Genomic DNA, 22,914 nt, shown 5'->3' with positions numbered 1-22,914 from the left:
AAAGAAATTGAACTTCAAATGAATTGAATTAAAATATTTAAAAATTAATATTGAATTGACAAAAAAAATTTATGAAAAAAGTAAATATTTCGATAAAATAGCGATTTTACCATAAAAAACGTTAAGAAAAAAAAATGTTATAAGTCCCGTTGATTTATAAATAGGAACTTCGAACTCCGTATTAAGGTTCCTTAGGATGTCTATTAATACATCGTATAAAAAAAAAATATGGAAAAATTAACATTTCAAACATGGGGTTTTGCCGTCTAAATTAATGTTTCAAACCTCTGTGCGGCGACCTATGCCGTATTTACCAAACATTGCGCCAGGGGCGAAACTTCAAAATGCGCCCTTATGTATTTTTAATTTAAAAATATAACGATAATAAGATATTATTTTCAATGATTGCTTTAATTAATATCAAGGATGTTTAAGATTTTGTAAACAAAATATACGACATTAATCGTTGTAATTTTTAAAATTAAATGCAAGATTTTAATTTTTGCGCTCTCGCAGAAATTGCGCCCGAAGCGTAGGCACCTCTCGCCACCCCCTTGATACAGCCCTGCTGGCGTCACCCTCGGTGCGCAAACAGTCGCGTGGCGGTGTCGCGGCCATAACGAAAGGATTGGCTGGTGGACGAAACGAATTGCGATCGGTTGTAGCGTTAGTATGCTGTGACAATCTAATGGCGAAATCCGAGTGCGCGCTGCAATAATGCGCTTTTCCTTTTACGATTCCGACGGTTGGACCGTTGAATATTGCCAATCCAGTTCAAATAACTTCTAGATTTTTCCATAAGACTAATAGGACGCGCTCTAAAACCACTGCAGAGCTTTCCGTTGATCGGTTGAATAGGTCGAGGGGAATAAAAACAACCCCCGTTTCAGGAATAAATCGCGTGCAAAATTTCCGTTCGGATGTACGTGAACATTTTACCTGTTCAAGGTGTTGCATTCGGCGATTCCGGCGCGGCGCAACCACTGATTTCTATTAAATTTCGAATATTAAGATCCCTTCGATGCCATATGTATTGCCTAACCCGTGATCCTTCTACCGACATCACGATTACCAATAAAATAATTAAATTAACTTATTCGATTTTTACGATTTTATTTTTTATTCATCGTAGTAAGACGTTTAGAAAAACGAATAGAAAACATTATCTAACTTCTCTTCACGTCCTATACCCGAGTCGTCATCACGGAAGTATCTACAATATTTAATAGTAAACATCGAGCGCATTCTTAATATAGTTCTCGGTCGACATTATTTTATCAATCGAGTTCCATTGGTTTTGTTAAAATCAATATTTTTCATTCACATTGGTCTTCTGTAAAACATTAAACGACATTTAACTACATTCATGACCCACTCGTGTACCGCGCGCGCATGAACCTTATGACATGTTAATGTATTACGCACAGTGCACGTGCTCACGTACACCGTGCGTAGCTGAATGTAGTATTGTCTACCCTAAACTCCTTATAATATAATTTGTGTATTCAATATCAAACGAATATTGTTAAAATTATTCATTTACGGCAATTAACAGAATTTACGGGTTTTGTTTTTTTTGTTTTTTTACGAGTTATTTTTTAAATACGACTATCGGTTTGTTTTCGCAATTCTATCATTTTTATCTCTCGGAAAATCTGGTACAACATAAAATGTGTCTGTAACATTACAATTATTATAACATTTCAGCAGAACAACATATGAAAAAAAATATATTTTACATAATGTATTTGAACTTGACTATCGAATCAACCAAAACGTTGAAGATAAATCAAGAAATGGGCAGTTATTTCAAAGTGTCATCCACTACACTTCATACAATGTGCAAATATTTTGTTCATTTAATAAATATGATAAATGAAGTAACAAAAGGTCAGATTATAAATTTCTTTATGGAATTTTCGATGAATTCACGTCCTTTGGTCGCTAAAATACGAATACATTGTGCCGATTAATTTGATATTGTAATTATTGTTAAAATTATTATTTTATTACAGTTTAGCAGAATTCATAGTTGTTTTCTCAAATCTACACTAATAATTTTTCGGAAAATCTAATCAAATGGAAAATATGAAAATAACTTTATAACAATTATATTATATTGATATTAGGGTAGAGCAACGTATTTCACATAAATGTTTGAAATAGAATATTAAACTTGACTAATGGATAAATTAACATTTTTTGAAAGAATATAAAGAATGAGCAATTATTACTCCTCTGGATAAAGCAATGTACACGCTTTTTTTTCGTTGAATAAATATAAAATTAAATACCTATTAGTGAGATTATATATATATTTTATGACATTTTCCACGAATTTACATGTTCCAGTTACAAAAATCCGAGTACATTATACAACGATACAACTGATAAATCGATAATCGATGAAACGTACAATGTCTAATGTGCACTATCTACTGTACCTATTCATAAAATATTTATAAACTATATTTAATATATTATTTATATTATTATAATAACACTTGAAAACAAAATAATAAATAAATGTTCATAGTTAATGAAAAAATATTCGCGATCTACATATGTGATGCAATATAATTAATATAAACTGCAAAAGTATACATAATAATGATATCTACTCGATCACGCTGAACATTCTCTCATAAAAAATAACTGTGTACAAACTACCTATGTACAAACTAAAGATGCCTAACAACTGTAATTTTTTCAAACATGAAGATAAAATAATTAAAATTCATTCGTGTAGACGAAATATTTTTATCCGATTTCTTTTGATGGCATTACTTTTATTTTTTCAACTTTCAAAATTATAGATAGACTCATTTAAATAACCATAAAAATAATCTAAAACGTAATCGAAACGAAACAACTATAAATTAAAATATATAATCCAGATTTTTTCGTCGTTTACGTCATTGACAAAAAATAGTTAAATTGATTGTATTTTAATGTTATTTTAAATTATGTCATTTGTAATTTATGTATTTATCAAAATGCGATTAACACCAGCCGTCCTTCGACGATATTCATAGAAGATTAAGGATATGTCTTTTATAAAATAATTAGCTAAATTACTCGTCGATGCCTGGTTACAGTAAAAAAATAAGATTGTTTATTAATTTAATTAATTAATTAATAAATAAATAATTATAATTAGCAAAATCTAATATATGTAATTGATTATATTTCATATATTGGTTAGAGCTAGGATAAAGGGAGCTAATACAATGATATATATCACCATGTATTTTAAAATAATAAGGATCTTATCCCTAAGAAAATATTATACGAGAACCAAAAGATACAAATGACATCGCACTATTATATTAACGTACATTTTCTTTATATATTTTAGACTCTTCATTTTCAACAGTTAACAAATCAAAAATGTCATTAGACAAACGGCTTCCCTAGTAAAGATATATTGCCATTACCACAACCATAAACTAGAATATCCTCTAATCGTTTTTTTCACACTCAAAGTATAATGAATAATAATATTTACATTTAAATGCTATACTACCCAAATTATAGGAAGTAACGTGAACTATATTATGTAATAAAGTAAATTTAAATTTACTCGGATTTTTGTTTAAACGATATTCATTTCCAGTCACGACTTCCAGTTAAAGAATGTTTATTACGCTTGATTTCACTGTTTGTGTTTATTTCTTTAGGTAAAATAAATTAATTTTGAATATTCATATTATTATTTTCTTGCGTACCAAATATTACATATGTCACGGAACGAAATAAACAATTTCCATCACCTACTGTGGGAATTAATTGATATTCCATTTTTTTTTTGTTCTCTGTTATCAGTGCTGTACGCAAAAAGTACGAAATCGGAAATAGAATATTTATATTTATATATAATCGGAAATATAAATGTCCGTCGCTACGCAACTACACAGAAAACAATATAAAAATTAAAAAAAAAAACCAAAAACTAAAACGAACTATTAACTAACTAACTATATTTTCGGACTTTTCTCATTAGATGGCTAATCTGCACACCGAGTACTTGCATTTGAAAAAAAAATATGAATATTTATCGGTCCAGTAGAACTTCAAATGTAGCTATCCAAAAAAATCACTTCACGTTTTGATATTATATAAAGATATAAAAATAATAAATCTTAAATCATAAAAGTATTTTATTATATTGATACATATTATATTAATGTATGTTATAATAGTAAATACACAATACCAACCAACCACAGCGGATAAGCGTTATACCAACGGGAAACGGTCATGTGATAAAATACATAAATTATAAGTAGAAATTACACATTTTTTCGACAAATATTTTATCTAATTAAAACTTTTTACATATCAGAAATTTCACTCGAATGTTTAAATGATAGTTTATTTCAACTGAACTTTATACATTGAAACAATGGCGAAACTATAATAAACAAGAAAATGTTTATTATAATATTTTATGTATTTTTTTTAATATAATTATTCACCAGCACATATGGAATAAAATTGAAGTTAATCTAAAATGAACCAATTTTATTCAAAAAGATATTTTGTTTTTACCAATATGCAGAAAACATTTTTTTAGTAAATCTTTTTTATTATACGTTAATTTTTAATACAATTTTTCTACATTAAATGGATAACATTCTGTGCAATCGAAGTATTCATCAAAATATAATATTATACAACGATTGGTTTTATTGTTTTTAAATCAATATGTAAAAAATATCAACGCTATTTAAACTACAATATATTCATCAAGTTATCCGATCTCACATCAAACATTTTGATCACACTTCATAAATAAATACCTAATACACCAACCTTAAAATATAAAAATCATTATAAAGTAATAATTAAAATAGAAACTGAAACTACTGTAGGCTTATGAACGTTTTATTTGAAGTCTTAAGTAAATAATAATAATATGGTTAATAACATTTATGTTTAGTATGCTTTATCAAATGTATGTATGCTTGTTAAAAGTTAATTAAAACTGTTTAGAAACAAATGTAATTTTGAAATTTAAATATATGTCATGTTTGTCATAGTTATGTACCCAATATTGAGTTATAGTAATTACTGATATTAATTTTTATATTATTTTTATTAATATTCATGATTATATTATTTTATTAATAAAATATACATAAACTGCAATCACATTATGTGAAAGGGACATAAATAAGTATACTGATCATAGATTTTGTGAGAATGGCATTTTCATTGTTTCTTTGTCATTTTAAATAATATGTACTGTCGTATATGTGTAATATATATATATTGCATAATATAGAAATGGTGCCGATTATGCAAAAATGTGCTGAGGCCAAAATAGCGAAAAGTAATACATTTATGAAATGTTGTGTTGGAAATAATTGTAAGATGTCAATGATACACATACGCAAAGATAATAATAATAATAATGAAAAAAAAATGGGTAAACTAAATAATATAAAAAATGTAAGTTAAAGAAGTAAAGAGCAGACGCTCCGGTCAAAAAAGACGACAAATTTTCGGTTAGAGGCTCCACTCGAAAATAGTTATTTTCTTGATTGAAAATAAATCACTGTAAGCACACACAGTGATTTCCTTTTATTATATATTAAAAGGATACATTTTTCTATTATATGTACTTTGAAAATTGAATTGAACATTTATTTTTATTTTTATTTTTCATATATCGTTATTTTAATTTTTATGAATAATATTATTTCTTTTCTACAGAGTTGCTAGAACGGTAATAATTTAAAAGTAAAAAAAAAAAATTATAAACGAATTTATGAAAGACACCTTTTCTGTCTACGCAAAGATCATAACTTTGAAGCCGAGAGTGGACTGAAAAGTCATAGCCTTTTTAACAATCTTGTTTCTTAATTAAGAATTTGGTCGAAAACTTTTTTTCAAATTTTAGTTAAGGAGACGTTTTCTGTCCAAAGCTCATCGTTTTGAAAATAAACGATAGAGGCATAGCCTTTTTTACAATCGTCTTCAATAAATCGTATTTAAAAAAAATATCAGTTTTTGTTGTATACGCTATATGACTTTTTGTCCCACGCGACAATTGATATTTTTTTTAAATATGTGTGTAAATACGTACATACACCTATACGATAGTACTCATAAAAATGAGGCATTATTGATACCTAAAAAAAATGTAACCAACATTTATTTTATTTTATTGATCAAACTTATTAAGTATAATATACGTTTATTTAAGTTGATATTTAAGAATTAATATATATTTATCTTTTTTATTGATTTAATAAATATTATTAAAAATACACGTGGTATCTCATAATATTATTATAATGTAGTCTATATATTGTACTCGCCTGAATAGTTTCAACAAATGTTGTAATTGGAAAATTGAGTTAATCACTGACTCGCACAGTCACACTTTTATTTTAAAGTATTTAATACTGTTACTTAATCCAATTGACGTTTACTATATTTAAGCTTATTTTTGTTTGAGAATCAATGAAAATAAATGTATTGATTGCAGGAGACCAGGATGTTAAAATCATTAACTATCGACATTTTAATTGGCCATTAAAAACTATAATTTATTCAGGTGCCCGCTTAAATACACCAAGTAGTAATATAAGTTTAAATATTTTCATTATTTTTTCATGAAATTGTATGATTCTATTTAATTTTATATTAATTCAATCACCTATACTCGAGTGTTTAATTTATAAAACAAAAAAAGTACTAAATAATTGAAATAAACATATTCATAAAAGTCATGATTATCTATCAATAGGTAATAATGATATAAAATTAATTATAAGTTATCGTATTTTTAGGTAATTATGTAAAAACACGGATAATTTTCGGTAGCGATTTATACATTCTTAGTTGATGAACGACTGCTCTAAGTACCCAAAGGTAAATATTTAATTCGCATTTATTATTGTAGTTATGAGTCTTATGATGATGTAAAAGCAATAATCACAAAATGTTTATAACGACATTTGTATTATAGACCAGTGAAGCAAATGAGCTGAAGCAACTAAAAGATAAATTAGATTTAAGGAAATACGAATGGAAGACCAAGGCATTCATAGTAGGGCTGTGCTGCGATATATGCTGCCAAACAAATCATTTTTAACTTGTGTGTTTTAATAAAGGGGTTTCAAATTGTTATATTTTTGCTTACTTTGGTATTATTTTGTTTCCCAGTATACTACCAGAGGTATACTCGTAAGTATATGTACTGAAAAGTACCTATACGATTAGGGTTTTAAATTTGAAATAATTGAAAATTTCACACTTTATGAAGTATTGAAAAATATTTTTTTTTACGTTTGAGATAGTGACTGTCAAATGTAATTTAATCAGTTGATATTGTATGATATCGTTTCGGTACAATCTTGGGCTTTCCCATTTAACGTGGTGTAGTCTATCAGCTGCCTATAAATAGGCAACGACCACAAATATTTTTAATATTAATAAATATATGTAGCAACGACAAAACCGGCGCATTATTATTGATAGCAGCTATTTTTATGATAATATTCGTCTAATAAGTAATAGTTCTAGTCGCCTGTGATTTATTTACATGTTACTAGTCAAGTTTTCTGAAGTATCTTCAGCCATCTAAATTTTAATTTTCATACTTTCTTGAGTATAGTAATGAAAACATTATACTTCCCTAATATATGATTTGTTTAACTATGCAAAGGAGCTTATTTTTATTTTATTATATTGTTATCTTTAAATAATATATTTATATTATATGAATTCAGTCATTATAATTTTAATTTCCATACTTTCAATAGTATAGTATTTAAAAATGTATATTTACCTAATGGCTAATCACTATGATTTTATATTTTATACTGATAAGTTATTTGTTTAACTATGCAAAGCAGCTAATTTTTATTTTTTATTAAATTATATTTATTATCTTTTATACATAAATATAATTTTTTTTTATTTATTATTTGTATACAAATACAATTCAATATTGTACTCCAATATTCAATTGTAATTTTCATCTTTCTTTAAAAACATTTCCAGATGTTGGTATATATTGTGTATTTCACAATATTCACAATACATTTTATAAATATGTGCTTAACTTTTAAATTCACTAGGTACCAATATATTTTTTTGATGAGAAACTTCTGAAATAATGTGATAGCTGATGAGTAATGGAACTACTGGCAACTTATTTATAAATTCATCTATATTTTGTAAAATTTTTTCAGGTGTTTCAATGCCTATTGATCTCTTACCTGTTAAATCAATATTTATAAATTATAATAACTATAAACTAATATGGTGTTAATTGTTAATTTATATAAATTAGTTCTTATTTCTATTTAGTACAATTAATAATACAAAAAGTATCCCATAAAAAATAAAACATAAAGCATTATATTTTTGCTGAAATGAAACAAAATTTTTATTTTTCACTCAAATTATAAATTTCATGAAATTTTACAACCCTATATACGATATAATTTAATAGTAAGCATTATTTATTACTAGAACCCGAAAATGCACAGATGCATGTAATAATCAAAATATGGAAAAACACAGGGGCATAGCCAAAGGGGGGGGGTAAGGGAGCTATAGCCCCTCTTATGAGTCGCGTTTATGTGTATAAACTGAACTAGTATACTAATACTTAGTATTTAAATATTTTAAAACTTTGGTACTAACTAAATGTTGACGAAGATGTTTGTCATTGGTAAATACATAAGTGTATTATTTCTACTGTGATTACTACATTTTGGTAGTTAAGAGGATTATACGAGACGATACGAAGCCATTCAAGCGTCGCGATTAATCACTCAAAATTAAACATGTACATTTCTATGGGCTTATTCACACACGTAAATAAGACGTACGTTCGAACGAGTATGTTTAATTTTGAGCGTTCTTTAACTACAATTAAACAATGATTTCCCAATATATTTACAATGCATTTTCGTATTTAATAACACAAGGGACGCCGCATTTATTTTTCGTTCACTCATTCATAATTTGTGCCTTCAATCTTGTATAATCTCCGTACAAATTGTATTAATTTATAATATAAAGATATTTGAAACGGAAGAGTAATACGATACTTAAAATATAATACTTAAAAAAAATTTCTTCTGGGTGACTATCTAAAGTCATAAATATCACCTGAAACTGACCATTTGTTGGTCTTTTTATATTAACCGGATGAACTTAATATCGCCTTTTTATTATTATTTTTTTTTTCTGTTTATGTTCAACGTTTAGTGCGAACATAACACATGCGACTTCTATATCGTTTAAACTTTCTATATTTGAAAATATTAAATGAAATAACAAAACGCGATGTAGGTACTATAATACATGTACATATGTAGTAATGTATGATGTACAGTAACAACAAGACTAGTATATCACAAAGTACAAATTATTGGTGCGTTTATTTTTGAGAAACGCACGTAAACGCGCCTAATGTGTAAGCAAAGCGCTTTTGCATTTTAAAAATCGTGGTATTCAAAACACGCAGAGACGCGCGTTTGAACCGTTCAGTGTGTAATCAGCTTTATTGTGAAGGTTGTATTGACTCTTGTCTGACACTTACATTTTATAATCACTATAGTTTTACTATGTGAAGTCGTAGCAGTAGAAGCTGACCTCCGTTAATTTATTATTATTAGTAATTATAATATAATCAGAGCCAACGAGAGTGTGGGGCAGGGAGGGCTAGAGCCCCGTGGCCCGTACATCCGAGAGGGCCCGTCGTCTTAGCCTTTTATACAATATTTTTATTGAACTAAAATATGTACAAGTACTATGTATATCTTAGTCAAACAAGTGCAAGTAAAAGGGGCCACTGGGCACTCAAATATTCTCGCCGGTCCTGAATGTAATTAATAATAATAATATATAAAATGTATTATAATAATAAATGTATTTGTCAGCCCCTATTTTTCATAAAATTTTCAATGTACAATGATATAATACAAACCCCCTCTACCCCTTTCATATGATTATAATTTTTAGTGTAATGTCAGTAATAATTTTTAATAATAATTATTTTTATCAATAAAATTGCACAATATAATTAGATAACTACCATACTGTTATTATTTTTTAAACTGAAAATATACTTTTATCTGGTATAAATCTGAAAAATATTTACAATTTTTTTTATTTTAATGTGGCATACATTATTTAAAATGTAATAGATACATTTAAGGTCTCATCAACTATCTTGCTTAAACTGACTTCCTGAAAAACACCTTCATAATAGTCTTATTTATTAATATTTAGTAGGTACACACTTCTAAAATCCGTAATGCACACTTCCAATTCCGGAATACACACATTGTGTCGGGGTTCACCAAAAAATATGGGCTGTTATGTATAAATGATTATAAGATGTAAGTGTCAGACGAGAGTCACGATAAAGGTAATTAAATTACCTTTAAATTACCTTTAATTAAGTTAAATAATAAAGGTAAACACACTGAGCGATTCGAACGCACGTCTACAAATATTATTAAAACTATTATAAAATGCTGGAAATACATTTTAAATTTGGTGGTAGGGGAGGGGTAAAGGGTAAACTCTCAAAGCCTTTCTTATCTAACCAGCCCAAAAAAGTTTTTATTCCCTGCCATTTAAAAATCCTGGCTACGACACGGCAAACACATATGCACTAAACATGCATTAACTTTTTTAAACTTTTCAAAAATTGTTTATATATGTATTGCTATTCGTGTAGTACGATACTTACTGGTGAATTGTTATCAACAACATGATTTGATTGAAAAAAGCGATTGAAGTTCATGATTTTCATATTTATTTTATCGATATTATTATACTTTGATTTTGTTTTATTGCAGAAACCTGTGACTCGAGTCTCAAAGATAATAATATAATACTATCATAATAGTCATTAAGATAGCTGGGTAAATATCTACCAAGAAAACGAAAACTTATATCTAGAAATAATGTTATTTACTTCAGTATGTGTTCACTTCTCCGCGTATGTGTTTTTCAGTGATTATGTTGTTTTATTTGATTTTTAATTTTTTCATTTTAACATATTAGAAAGAAATTATATTATTATAAATATTATTTATTTGTACGGGCATATATATATATATAATGAAGAAACATATGTTAACTATGATCTTACATTTTGATAAAATAAGAAAATATTGATCGTAATTATTACGATATATCTTAATATATAACATAAAAGAAAATTTTATAAAATGCATTTGTGTACAAAATCAGATACAAAAATTTTCTTTGTCTTAGCATAAAACATATTTGTTTCTTACTATGCTATTTTTGCGATAGTGTAAAATCAAATACGCAAACGCTATAAGTTATTTGCAGTGTAACTTGTAACAGTTTTTGATCGATGGCATTTTATATTTTATGGCGAGTAAGCTTACTACACGAATACCTTGTGTACATATGTAAAAACCCTCAAAATATGCGAAATATAATTTAATCTCTCAAATTAAATAATCATTATTATTTACCAATTTGTGCATCAAAATGTTGAATAACTTTTTTCCTTGCTTCCATTTTATCCAGTATATTTTTTGATTTTCTGTTGTATACAATAATATAACTTTTATCTTTATGATTAGCTATTCCATCAATGGTATTAACTAAAAAAAAAAAATATTACAGAAGGATGTATAATAATTTAAATTATTTTTAATTTTGTTTCTGTATTTATTACTGTATTTATGAGTGGGAATACAGTATCACCACTGAACATTTCATTTTCGTCTACATCAGCAAGTACATTTTTACTTAAATTGTTTGATCATATTTTTTATGACCAAACAGATTCATCCATTCGTTTTAAAAGAACAGTTGGTTCTTTGTTTAATATTTTTTTAATTAAAATTACAATCTCACGATCTTTGTTCAAAAATGCTGATATTTCCTATAAATTATGAAATTATGATTTAAATAAATTAGTGAACACTTGACATTACACAAATTTTATGTGCAAATTATAATGTTTATCGTTTATTGAAGATTGTTAACAATACCGTTTTATACGTATGCGGCGTATAGGTTTCTTTATGACTGATTGTTGATATGGTGTTTTGTTTTAAACATTGTTGAAATATTTTCGGTCGGCATTTATTGTTTGTATTCGACGTTCATTTTTAATCTAACGCTGTAATATAACATCTAACTATTGGTAACTAAGATTAGATCGACGATCAACCCGCGCCACTGCTACAATAACTACTAACCTGTCAAACCTCTTTGTATTTGTTCCACTCGATAATTAAATTTATATTTGAAATCATAATACGAATACTCACCACCAAAATTACCTTTCTGCCATCCAATTAACTGATTATCTTTCGAGTCGGTGCGCGTGACATAATGTCATCGGGGTTTTCCACCGTGTTCACGAAGATTTTAATTAGAATTTATTTCATTATTTTTCAGCAGTCGGTTTGTCGCAATGAACAGACACGACTGCCGGTGTCAGTTTTTAATATTTTGGCACCCTCATTAACAATTCAATTAAAACCGGCACAAACGATGGAACGAAAAACGTCTGCGCCAGTAATCTTATTGTTATGTTTAATACATCACGAGTCTCGCACTTATGCAGTCATCAACGACGAACAAAATAAATCAAATATATATTTGACTAGTTTTAATTCTGTTTCTTCAAAATGAAAATATGGCAATTCATAAAGATGTTGCAAACCTCTAATATATGTAACGAAATAGCTAGTATGATACCGCATGATATCAGGTGCATTTCGTATCTTGTGTGCGTCCACTAGCCTACCGGACTAATTTTAAAAGTGCATTTTCACGGAACGTTCTCCGCATCGTTGGTCAGAAATAGCTGGTCGTACACCCACGCATACTAATGTCCGTACAAATGCACTAACCCGATTAAAAATGAGGCGATTAAAAAAAAAATGTTCACGGTATATTAAAAATTTGTGCCGATCTGGAGAAAATGCTACTTTAGTATCTCTGCTAATCCAGCCATGTGCTTACAAATAATTACGTTATAAGTCGTATGTAAAATAATTTGTAGTTGGGTGCACCTGGTGAAGTATTTGACCTAGGGCCACGGTCCAGGTAGGAGGCTGCGAGGGGTGGCATGATTGGCCCGTCGCGCTCAACTTCAGGCGCCTTTTATAGTCGTTACATTCCGTGGGGGGGAAAAAAAAAATTAATACCAATACTTGATACAAGAATCAAAAATTGTTTGCATTACCGATCTTATGCCGGGTCCGCACAGAGTTGACACAAAAACAGAATAAAAATAAAACACAAACTCAATTTTTTTTTAGTTTGAAATAAAACAGAAAAAAACATGTATCCATACTGAGTTGAGTAAAAAATTAAACAAAAAATGAACCAAGTTCAAACACTTTCTTTGTGTTTTATTTTTGTTTATAACTACCTATACAGAAAAAAATCTGTCATTTTCATCATCAATCGCGGTCATTCAGTCTAGAGTATCCGAGTTCGAGCAGTTCAAGAAGTTCAGTGTTCGTTATTTTGGTTGTTATTTTCTAAAATTTTCTTTGTAGTTACTACAAATTAAAATGAGGAAAATGAAATAAAATATTGAAAACGTTAAAGATTTTTTAGTACTAAGTGCTGAATATATTTATTTACAAGAAAAAAAGAAGTAAATAATATAAAACGTTATTGGGTTAGGCCAACAAAAACCTTTTGATGTTTACCGAAAGCGCTAGGAACACGATTTTGTTTTTAAAAATGTTTTGATTTTGTCGAAGAACACAAAGTTTCTATTTTGTTTTAATTTTATTTTCTCTGTGTGGACCCAGCATTACATTGAACACTGCAGAGTTATCACATTAGTGGCGCAATATTGAAAATTCTATTGTATTGTTTTAGCACTCAAACCGATTCATTTATGTTTTCGTCCGTATTATTTTTGAGTATTTATAAATTGTACACACTGTTACAAGATTTTCATTAATGATGTATGATATTGAATTTCTGATGTATCCCCTGTCAAATATTTTAATGTATATTATTTATGTGTATTATTATATCGATCACAATCGAGACAGACCGTCCCGATAAACAAATTACGTTGAAGACGTATATTTTACCCAATATTTTACCCGTCATATTACTAATCCCGACAGTGACGTTCAAACGAATTTTTACTGTATTTAATAGGTGGTAATCTAATGAGGTACATACGAAACAATATTTTTAGACATTTATTGGTAACAAACGCCTTATTTGAGTTCGGTATAGAAAATACATCAGCATACTGAATAGAAAAAGTTATTAAACAAATAATATTATATATTGTTCAGATAAAAAATATTGTTCCTAATATGTAATTATTAATAATTATTAATCAATAAACAAATTCATTATTTGGCTTAAAAATTGTGCATTGTAGATATATTTATTTTATAACTATGATTTGCATTTATCAACTGTTATTATTTGTTAATTTACTATATTTTACATGTATTTAATTAAAATGTTTATGTAATCGAGGATTTTGAACTATCGAAAAAGTTGTTTTTTATAACTTTCGAAATTGTTTGATAGGATTTCCTTTAATTAACAAGTATGTTAAAAATGTTATATATTTTTAAATTATTTATCGTAGGTAAAGCCTTCAATATACTGATTCAGTTATCGATTACTGAGAAATTTTTTTGTATAATCATATATTTCAATTTTTTCTTTTATTCATATAAAATAATAAAATAAATTCGAAAACTTTTCTCTTCATTTTCTCTGCATATAACATTTAAATATACCGTGATAACCTTGGATAAACTTACTTTATATAAAACCAACGAAATTTAATTAAATTATTGGCATTTTTTTACAGTATAAAATAAAGTGAATACTTTTTGTGTTATTGTAATGTATTATTGTTTACACGTGAAACAACGAGTAGAGATATTTTGTGTTTAGATTTCTGTGGTACACTTTAATTATTACCATGTAAGTTTACTCACTTGTCGTGTAAATTTTATCGTGTTTAAATATTTTCAGGTGTCATGTTTAGAATCATAAATCTTGAGAGATTGACAAAATTGTATGCAAAATTTTCAATTCCTGAACTATTACTAGATCATGGTATCGAAAACAATCAATTGGTGATTCCAGAAAAAGATTTGAAAATAAATTTAAGTCAGCAAATGACGAAAAAAGGAAATTTTACACCCCTATGGTATTATGATAATACTGAATTCAATGATAAGAACGCTGATGAATATATTCAGAAAAACCTTTATAATGGTGTATCTGCAACTGTTTACTTGCCTGTTAATTCTAATGATGAAAGTTCTAAAACTTACGATTGGGTTGATGCAAATATAATTGATTATAATTCTAAATCAAAAATGTATTCAGCTATCCTGTCGAATAATAACTCCACCGAATTATATTCAGAAGTGCCTAGGACACAAATACATTTTAGAGGAGAAGACCCTAGAGAATTTATAAAACGAATTAAGGAAGCAATTTTGAGACGAGATTTTTGCGAAAAGATTATGTTGCAAGTTATACGATAATAATTTATTACTTTTCGTTAAGATTTAAATTTAATAATAAACAGTTATAATAAATGAAAACAACAATGGTTGATAATACAGTTTTAAAATTAGTAAAATAGTGATTGCAATAGAGTAATTTAATAAATGTTTATAATATTTATTCTAAATATTCCCTGTCATTCCACATAATTACATATGTACCACGTCAATTAAGCTATTAATAGCTTAGGCCAATATGGCTACTTTCTTATACAAACTCTTGAACTGTCTAAAATGGAATTTAAAAAAATATTTTACAACAAATATTTATGTAAAAAGAACTCCTTTCCGTATATATACATTTATTTATATAAATCAATAAATAAATATTATAACTAAAGTAAACTTTTTGTCATAGTTAACTGCCTTAAAAAAATTTTAACACTTGAACAATTTTCTAATTCTAAAACTCTAATGGTTAAAAATAAAAATATCTTGATATCGTAAAATTTTAAATCTGAGAATTCTTTATTTTATATCGACCATGAGATAAAGTATTTTTCGTAACTAGTAAACAATTTAAATAATAATACTTGTTTCATTTTAGATGGAATATGTACCTCGATAAAATTAAAATTGATGATATTCCAGTTACTTTGTCAAATACATTTATAAACAGTATACTGGTTAATCTGTTTGATAGTAAAAATTTCAACGCAACTGAAGCCGATAAAAAACTAGTATGATTTATAAACTTAAATTTGGTTTAAAAGGAACTTACTCTAATTCTTTTCCTCATATTTGGTGACACATTTTTTAAATATTTTTTTACTGTATAATATGTATTATATTACATAATTTATAAGTATGAATATTATTATATTTAAATAAAATTAAGAGCTGCTATTAAAGATAACTCATTTTTAATTCATTGTGTGTGTTAATGATTTTGAAGATTGTCGAAGAAATTAAAAATAATCATAAGAGGTTACAGTTCTCTCTTTTTCTGCAATACAAGGTTAAACAAAATCCCGAGAAATTTGAATTTGTGCGTTTACCGAATTTTGAATTTGGTCGTATAACAAGAAAACATGGTAACTACTCAAATTAAACTATAGAAAAATATCTATATTGTGTATGTTTTTACTTCATGTTTGAACAGCACGATTAAGAATTGAAATGATAAATAACACAGAACTTAGAATGGGCCATAATAGAAATCGATTGATTGCTTTACCTGAAATATTTTCTGCTCTTTGGTACTGTAACATAGAAAACATATTGGTAAGCAATACAAATTTGTTTTTAAAGAGAGAATTGAATGGTCTTTCACTTGTAACACTTGAGCAGTTTGAAAATTTACAGCTTCGAAATATTTTTAAAGTGAGAAATATTTTAATTAAATAATGTGTTAGCAGAATGATGTAATATTGATGACTTCCAGACTTTGAATTCGCTTAAAAGTTATTGGGTAAATGGAATTGTTAAAAAATGTCGTAGAGCTTTGCAGCATGTGAAAAATGGTTGGTTTGATATTTTTTCACGTGATAATGTAATTTTTGACTCGTCTTATCACAAACTCGGAAAATTCATAAAATTAATTCAGTTCATGATGGAAGTAAGACATTTTATTATTGTTATTTGTTTTCAAGTAAATTATGTAAGCGAGTAACATATTTTATATCGTATTCACAGAAACAGTTATACGCAATTTATATTAATTCAGCAAAAACGTATGCAGATTTAATAGAACAACCATGCGTTTCAATGAAAGATATTAATGAGGATTTTTCTTGGGGTAGTGATTTATGCAAAACATCTTTTGAAGAAATTACTGCTCCACCAATATTTTCCATTGTACTAAATATGAATAAATATGGGCCTTACTATATCACAGATCCAGATAGATTTGAAGTTTGTATACTTATACTGCATTACTTTTCATTCTAACTAAAGTCATAAAAGTTGAATATGTTATTACTTAGCAGTTATTATACATCTGGTAAAATAATTTATTTCGTATTCGTTTATCTAAATATTTTTTTTCGGTATTTAATTAGTTGTAATTAGTGTAACTGGTAAAAATAATGATTTATTGAATTTATGATAAAATATTTTGATATACTTTGAATTCCACAGACTGTGATTGTAAAATTATTCAATAAAGGGATTATAGAAAATCATGCAATACCTGCAATAAATCCGTTTTTATTAAGCTCGAAGATGAAGTTTGTTAATACAACCTATTTAATGCCAAAAAAATTGTTTTTGAGTGATATGTCTGAATTACTAATATCCATTGAAAATAATGTTCGTTTAGCTATAATTCCACTAAAATCGTACTGTAAAGAATTTATTGTTTATTTGACTTTATTTAACATAAATGTCCAATCATACGTAGAGTACGTTTGAGTATAAAATGTTATGACTTGCTTTTTTTGTGCAAAATATAATGTAAATAACATTTTGTGTAAAAGGGCATTTTTTTGAAGGCAATCCATCACTTATTCAAATAAAAGAAGAAATCACACGGCAGATTGAAATGAAGGAAATTTTAAAGGTGGAACTTCCCGAAACTATTACAATTGGCTTATTTCTCGTAAACGTTGAACCTCTGAAGAAAATATTGGTAGACAAACGGAACAATATGGCAAATTTAATTATGAGTACTCATGCCAGTAAAACGATTGATCAATTAGAATCGTGTTGTTCAGAGTTCAAAGGTATATACATAAGGCTCGGTGAAACTGCTGCATCAATAGAACAAGTGTTTGAAACGAGAGATTGGATTGACACACTGCCAACTATAATTGAAAATATATCGGCTATTGTAAAACGGTTATTCGTGGTAATCACCAAAATATATTATCTATTAATACACGTCTTTTCTTAATGGAACTATTCTTCACGATCGTATGTTATTATTCATAACTCTTAGGACTTGGATATATTGAATTCATTTTTATGGATAATAGATAAAGAACAATTTAAATTGAAGATTGATGCTCACATTTGGCCATATAAAATTGCTCTTAGAATTAAGGAAACGTTAGAAAATATAGGATTAGAAATTGAAAAATTTGAGAAAGTGCAATTAGAGGATGAAATTATATTACAAGATAAAATAGAATTCATTTCAAATGCTATATTAAAATTAACCATTGAAAATAATATATCAAAAGTATTTGAAATCGCCGTGGATATAAATAAAAATTGGAAATTGATAAGTGAACTCCATTCATTCGGTCAAGTGTTAAACCACAGACAAAAACTTTTTGGTCACACGGTCTGTGGAGATTATTTTTTTTTTGTTTTTATAGTAATTTACAATTACATTGGTTGTTAATTAGGTGACACCTTTTGAAAATATTGATAAACTAATTATTGAATTTGAACCATACAAGGAACTATGGCTTAGCTCTGCAGAGTTCTTAAAACTGCAGAGCGCAGTATTACAAAACCCATTAGCAAATCTTGAAGAAAGTTCTATAGAATCTAAATTTGATGAATTGTTAAATATTATTAGCAACTGTGTTGAACAATTAGCAGAAGTACCCGGTATTGATTATTTTCAATTTTTTAATTTTTATGCATAAATGTCATAACTATTACTTTTATTATATAATTTTAGGTACTCTAAGTGTAGCTAAGGAAATGAAAACACTAATTGAAGACTTTAAACCAATGATAACATTATTAAAATATATAATAAAACCAGGAATGAAGCAAAAACATTGGGATGCATTAGCCAACGAAACTGGTTAATTATTATTGTGTTACATATTTTAGTAAAATTGGTTTGAAAAAAAATAATTTTTAGGTGTAAAAGTTATTTTGGTTCCATCATTGACTTTTAAGAAATGTTTGGATTCGGGTGTTGCTAATTTTGTAGAACAGTTGAAGATAATTTCGAACAATGCTTGGGAAGAACACTTAATTGAAATGGATTTAAATAAAATGATGGAAGAATGGAATAACATAAAATTTGAGTTAATTCCTTATCAAAATACAGGAACATACATTGTGAAGTTATCCGATGAAGAAAAAAAAATGCTGGATGATCATGTGTTGCTTATTAAAAAGTTATTTATAAGTAAATTTAGAGAAGTATTTGAAGAACAATTGCCTGAATGGGAAGAAAATTTAAAACTTGCACAAGAATTAATTTCAGCCTTGAATGAATATCAGAAGTATAATAATTGTTTTTTTTTTTTTTATTTTAATATGGAAAGCATTTGACATTTGGTTCATTAGCCTGCAATTTAACTTATATTTACTTAATATTATTTATATACAATTTTACGTACAAGTGGTCTAAATAATTGTTTTTGTTAAGAAAAAATGTTAATAATTGCTGGTATGCTAATTATATTAATTCAATATTTGTAAATTAACATAACATTACAATTTATTTGAAATTTAAATATTATAGTTAGTCACTACTTAAAATATTTTATTTTAATCGGCGCGCCGCGGCGTGGAATTTGCTTATTTCTATTGAATTAAAATTTTAAAAACATTTTAGTTTTGTTTTAATATTATATTAAGTTATATTTGATGCATTATGCATTTGCTATTTACTTTATAAATAGTCAACACAAATACATACACATCGGCTCATTTAAAATTATTTGTCTTAGAAAATTGGTGGAATTAATTCCTTCGTTTAATAGAACAGACATTAAAGAAAATTTACCTATTGAGTTTAAGAAGTTTGTCCTAGCAGAACAAATATGGAAATTAGTAATGAAAACCGTTCTGAGTAGGCCTTTGGTAAGATTTCATTCGTCAATATAAATAACCTATGAACTATATATTTATGCTATGCAAATTACGAATATGCGCTAAAAGCAAAACTATGTCCAAAATTCTTTTTCAAACTTAAGTTCTTAATTTTTAAAATTTTAACCAAACAAAAAAATAAATAAAAACAAATGTAGGTACACAATTATAAAATTATTATGTAATATAATAATAATAATAATAATATTTATAATTATTATACCTACTGTTATTATAATATTATATTGTATACAATTATATGTCATTATAATTATTATTTATTTTATAATATTCACCATATTCAAAAATCGAGGTTATAATGTAATATCTATAATATTTATGAATTGTTTTATAATTTACTTTTTAAACCATCTATTTTATATCATATCACTGCAATAACTTAATGTAGTTTCGTCGATCAATGTATCGATGGTTGTGTTATAATACATAGGGTTTATCTGGAATAGTTTTTAATTAACTTGAATAATTAAGTATATTAAATACTTTGCTAACAAAGAAAAATAAATTACATTTTTTAAGCAACCTGCCTTTTCATAATTTGCAGTACGCATATTTTATCTATATAGGTTATGTTCAATATTTACCAACACTTTTATTTTTATATAATCTACATAAATTTAATTTGATAAAATATACTTATTTAGGTGATGAAGATTTGTAAAAATCAACAGCTTATGGAGAAAATCTACAACGGCTATAATCTCTTAAATGTAGCGCAGAGTAGATTGTCAATTTATCTAGAAACAAAAAAAAACCGATTCTGTTCATAGTACTCTTAGTACATAAATTGTTGAGTTCCATAATACATTTGGATTTATGTTTTTTATTTTTATACTTGTAAATTTAAATCATATAAGAATTCAATCAAATAATTATTTAGTCAATAATTAATTGTATATCTTTGTTTCATGTTCGACCTAGAGAAGTTTGTTTAAGACTTTCAACAAAAGAGTGTTTATTATTAAATTTATTTTAAATATTATACATTTATATCGATATTAATATTTAATATTGCTATTACTTTTATTTAGTAGAAACTATTGAATTAATAAAGTGAATTATAGTTTAATTATATATATAGATCCGAACCCTACTCATAATATACATTATTTAAATAATTCTTATTTTTAAAATTTTAGATTTTTATTATTGTTATGAACACAAACTACTATCATATACACAAGCAAAAAAAAAAAAAAACCTCAGCCAGAATCTAAAATTGATATAAAATGTAGGTAAGTAAGTAAATTATAATAAAATTATCCCCCTTCCTCCATGTGTATATTAACAAACTGTAATCAATAAAATTTGAGAAAAATGGAAAATTTCAAGTGCTTGTAAACAACACACAATTTGCATTATAATATATATGATATATTTCGAAAGTTATGAAATGTATATAAAATGCTAATTATAAGTATTTAGTAAATATTTCAAATCGTTACAATTAATATATATATATATATATAGAATCACAACCAAATAATTACTATCGTATAATCGAAATTCGTTTAAATATTCTATTTTGTCAAAATTTAATTTTCTTACTTTCATATAATTAATCTTTGAGATTTACCTATAAGAGAAATGTAAGAGAAACTTTGTATTGCACTTTTTGCCAACCAAAATAATTATTCACATTTTAAAAGAAAAAAACTTAGAAAAAGTGAAATTTTCAAAAATCTACAAATAGTTCAAAAAAATTAAAAGCCCTTTACTAATTTTACTATTTGTAGTAAATAATAACCATAAAGTAAAAATATCAAATTTTTATGATAATTATTTTTTTGAAATATAAAGAACAAAAATTCGATTTTTTTTTTTAACTTTGTATGCTATACATTTTATTATTTTAAAAACAAATTTCAGTTTCTTGTAATTTTTAATAAAACTATTAAGAAATTTAAAAAAAAAATGATTTTCTAAGGTTTTCTATCCATTACTTCTATGATATATGATATGATAATAGGATAAATTCTCTTTGTTACGTATATTTTCTGAGAATATTTCAAATCTGTCGGATATTAGAACCATGGCCCACGGGAAAATAAATAAGAAAAATAAAAATTTACAAATTATTATTGAAAGTCGACTATAGTAGCGAACGTTCCTCGTAATATACAGCTGGATCGTTCCTGCCATATTGTTATAATGTATTATCTACAACTCATGGAAGCAAAATTATTATAAATTACATTTAAAAAATAAACAAATTTACGGTCTGAAATTTTAACTAACAAGTACCTGTAAAAAGAAAAAATATAGTTAATACTATAAGGCACGTGGCCAATGGCCAATTTCATTTTTATAACATGAAATGGTTATTGAACAGTTTTTCACTTTAATGCCCGTTATTATATGAATTGGTGATAATTAATATTGACTGTAAGGCGCTTAATGTTCTAATGAATTATATCAGTGCCTCGCAAGTTAGTGAATAACAATTGATATACTGTCAGTCTTTTGATTCCTATATAACATGAAATTCTATTAAAAATAGTAGTATACGGTTACAAATGACAAAGGTAATGAAAATATCGTGTTTATGACACAAGTTCATTATAAATTCGATTATAGATCCGTGTATAATCAATTAATTATGTTAATTTATAACTGTAGGTATCGGTAC

At 26.6% G+C, this 22,914-nt stretch overlaps 1 protein-coding gene across 1 annotated transcript; it reads left to right on the top strand.

Moving 5' to 3' along the window:
* Positions 1-15,005: 15,005 nt before the first annotated feature.
* Positions 15,006-21,055, top strand: LOC112691254 (dynein heavy chain 1, axonemal). The gene is made up of 14 exons (XM_025565411.1): positions 15,006-15,505; positions 16,090-16,222; positions 16,438-16,576; positions 16,645-16,865; positions 16,927-17,100; positions 17,178-17,396; positions 17,622-17,884; positions 17,961-18,330; positions 18,421-18,768; positions 18,833-19,040; positions 19,114-19,242; positions 19,303-19,672; positions 20,123-20,255; positions 20,930-21,055. The coding sequence occupies exons 1-14, from the start codon at positions 15,006-15,008 to the stop codon at positions 21,053-21,055; spliced, it is 3,333 nt and encodes a 1,110-aa protein (XP_025421196.1).
* Positions 21,056-22,914: the final 1,859 nt, after the last annotated feature.

The sequence above is a fragment of the Sipha flava genome, unplaced genomic scaffold, assembly GCF_003268045.1.
Source record: "Sipha flava isolate LNK unplaced genomic scaffold, YSA_version1 583_pilon_pilon, whole genome shotgun sequence".
NCBI lineage: Eukaryota > Metazoa > Arthropoda > Insecta > Hemiptera > Aphididae > Sipha > Sipha flava.
The sequence above is the reverse complement of the archived record's forward strand: the minus strand, read 5'-3'. Positions and strand labels throughout refer to the sequence as shown.